The sequence below is a fragment of the Lontra canadensis genome, unplaced genomic scaffold, assembly GCF_010015895.1.
Source record: "Lontra canadensis isolate GAN:19392208 unplaced genomic scaffold, GSC_riverotter_1.0 scaffold96, whole genome shotgun sequence".
NCBI lineage: Eukaryota > Metazoa > Chordata > Mammalia > Carnivora > Mustelidae > Lontra > Lontra canadensis.
The window spans coordinates 11,542-13,982 of NW_022631090.1; the positions used below are offsets into that span (position 1 = coordinate 11,542).

The following is a 2,441-nucleotide window of genomic DNA, read 5'->3' on the forward strand; positions in this document are numbered from 1 at the left end:
TATTAATTGGTTTATATAGTTGGCTGCTCCCACGTTAGGGGCATAGATATTTAAGATTGTTAGATCTTCTTGTTGGACAGATCCTTTGAGTATGATATAGTGTCCTTCCTCATCTCTTATTATAGTCTTTGGCTTAAAATCTAATTGATCTGATATAAGGATTGCCACTCCTGCTTTCTTCTGATGTCCATTAGCATGGTAAATTGTTTTCCACCCCCTCACTTTAAATCTGGAGGTGTCTTCGGGTTTAAAATGAGTTTCTTGTAGGCAACATATAGATGGGTTTTGTTTTTTTAACCATTCTGATACCCTGTGTCTTTTGATTGGGGCATTTAGCCCATTAACATTCAGGGTAACTATTGAGAGATATGAATTTAGTGCCATTGTATTGCCTGTAAGGTGACTGTTATTGTATATTGTCTCTGTTCCTTTCTGATCTACTACTTTTAGGGTCTCTCTTTGCTTAGAGGACCCCTTTCAATATTTCCTGTAAAGCTGGTTTGTTTGCAAATTCTTTCAGTTTTTGTTTGTCCTGGAAGCTTTTTTTTTTTTTTTATGGTTCAACAAACTTTTTTCTTTTTAATTTTACAATATGCCATGAACATTTTTCCATGCAATGGACAAAAATCTGCTACTGAAACATTGAAGGCTGCAGTTAGGTACAAGAGTGATAGCTAAAGCAAGTATTAGTATAAGGTTAAAGCACAAGGCCTAGGCAAATGCCTGCCAGGGGCACTACACAAAAGGAATGTCTTCAAAGCCCCTCTGTGGGGCCCTGCATCCACCCCTGAGTTCCCTTGGGCCCCTCGGGTGGAAGGGGTCCTGTAAACTTTTGCATCCACATAAATCCCCCCAATTTCTGTCTGGTTTTCTTCACCTCATCCTCTACCCGGGCCATCTCATCAAATTCTCTTATCATCTCCTCATTGCTCAAATGCATATCGTGTATGGCCTCCTTATATTCCTTGAGACACTGAGCCAGCCACTTGTTGGTTTTTCTTTTAGCCTTCCTGGGTACATCATCCGCAGCTGGGCACTTTCCTGCAACCCTTGGTTCGATGGCTGGCTTTTCTTCTTTTGGCTTCTCCTCATTCACTGGCTTTCCCTCATTCACTGGTTTTCCTTCTTCTTTTGGCTTTCCCTCACCCACTGGTTTTCCTCCTTCTTCTGGCTTTCCCTCATTCACTGGCTTTGCCTCGATTACTGGCTTTCCCTCGCTTTCTGGCTTTCCCTTGCTTTCTGGCTTTCCCTTGCTCACCGGCATTGCCTTGCTCTCTGGCTTTCTCTCCCTCTCCGGCATTGCCTCGCTCACCGGCATTGCCTCGCTCACCGGCATTGCCTCGCTCACCGGCACTGCCTCACTCACCGGCACTGCCTCCATCACGGGCATTGTCTCGCTCTCCGGCTTTCCCTCGCTCACCGGCATTGTCTCCATCACCCGCACTGCCTCGCTCTCCCGCACTGCCTCGCTCCCCGGCTTCCCCTCGCTCACCGGCATAGCCTCCCTCTCCGGCTTTCCCTCGCTCACCGCCATTGCCTCCATCACCGGCTCTGCCTCGCTCTCCGGCTTTCCCTCGCTCACCCGCATTGCCTCCCTCTCCGGCTTTCCCTCGCTCACTGGCATTGCCTCCATCACTGGCAATGCCTCCGTCTCCGGCTTGCCCTCGCTCACCGGCACTGTCTCGCTCTCCGGCTTTCCCTCGCTCACGGGCACTGCCTCCATCACCAGCTCTGCCTCGCTCTCCGGCTCTTCCTCGCTCTCCCGCTCTCCCTCGCTCTCCGGGTTTCCATCTTTTGGCTTTGTCATACTCTCTGGCTTTTCTTTATCCTTTAGTATTTCCTCATCTTCTGTCATTGTCTCTTTTTCTAACTTTTCCTTGTTTTCCATAGTACAGGCTACTTCCGGCTTTCCCGCATCCTGTGACTGTTCTTTGTATTCCATCTTTTCTTCGTTCTCAGTCATTCCATCATTTTCACTGCAGAGTTTTTCCATGTTGAGATTTCCCCCTCCTTCTCCTGTCCTGCAGGGATTCTGAACAGATTCCTCCTCCTTTTCTAGCCTTGCAGAGTGCTGAGAACGAACGCGCAGACCTCAAAGAACCTGGAGCAACAATTAGGAGCTTGCAGACCGCTCCGGATCTGACTGCAGGGGAAGAGGGCGGGCTGTCCTGGAAGCTTTTAATCTCTCCTTCTATTTTCAATGATAGCCTAGCTGGATATAGTATTCTTGGCTGCATGTTTTTCTCGTTTAGTGCTCTGAATATATCATGCCAGCTCATTCTGGCCTGCCAGGTCTCTGTGGATAAGTCTGCTGCCAATCTAATATTTTTACCATTGTATGTTACAGACTTCTTTTCCCGGGCTGCTTTCAGGATTTTCTCTTTGTCACTAAGACTTGTAAATTTTACTATTAGGTGATGAGGTGTGGACCTATTCTTATT

The 2,441-nt window shown here is 47.4% G+C and overlaps 2 protein-coding genes across 2 annotated transcripts; both read right to left on the reverse strand.

The window, feature by feature from the left end:
* Positions 1-555: 555 nt before the first annotated feature.
* On the reverse strand, positions 556-1,351 carry LOC116854886 (transcription elongation factor A protein-like 4). Its single transcript, XM_032837125.1, has one exon. The coding sequence runs from the start codon at positions 1,334-1,336 to the stop codon at positions 755-757; it is 582 nt and encodes a 193-aa protein (XP_032693016.1). The 5' UTR covers positions 1,337-1,351; the 3' UTR covers positions 556-754.
* An 11-nt stretch (positions 1,352-1,362) lies between these two features.
* LOC116854896 (transcription elongation factor A protein-like 4) lies at positions 1,363-2,155 on the reverse strand. The gene is made up of 3 exons (XM_032837139.1): positions 1,718-2,155; positions 1,421-1,591; positions 1,363-1,371 (listed from the first exon to the last, which is right to left on the reverse strand). The coding sequence occupies exons 1-3, from the start codon at positions 1,991-1,993 to the stop codon at positions 1,363-1,365; spliced, it is 456 nt and encodes a 151-aa protein (XP_032693030.1). The 5' UTR covers positions 1,994-2,155.
* Between the last annotated feature and the right edge of the window lie 286 nt (positions 2,156-2,441).

What these genes read in the sequence shown, in the direction of transcription:
- LOC116854886 (XM_032837125.1), bottom strand. Translation starts at nt 1,336, where the DNA reads ATGCCGGTGAGCGAGGCAATGCCGGTGAGCGAGGCAATGCCGGAGAGG.
- LOC116854896 (XM_032837139.1), bottom strand. Translation starts at nt 1,993, where the DNA reads ATGGAAAAACTCTGCAGTGAAAATGATGGAATGACTGAGAACGAAGAA. An exon ending in AGGCAGAGCTGGTGATGGAG is followed by an intron (nt 1,592 to 1,717) that starts GCAGTGCCCGTG and finishes CCGGAGAGGGAG; the next exon opens with GCAATGCGGGTGAGCGAGGG.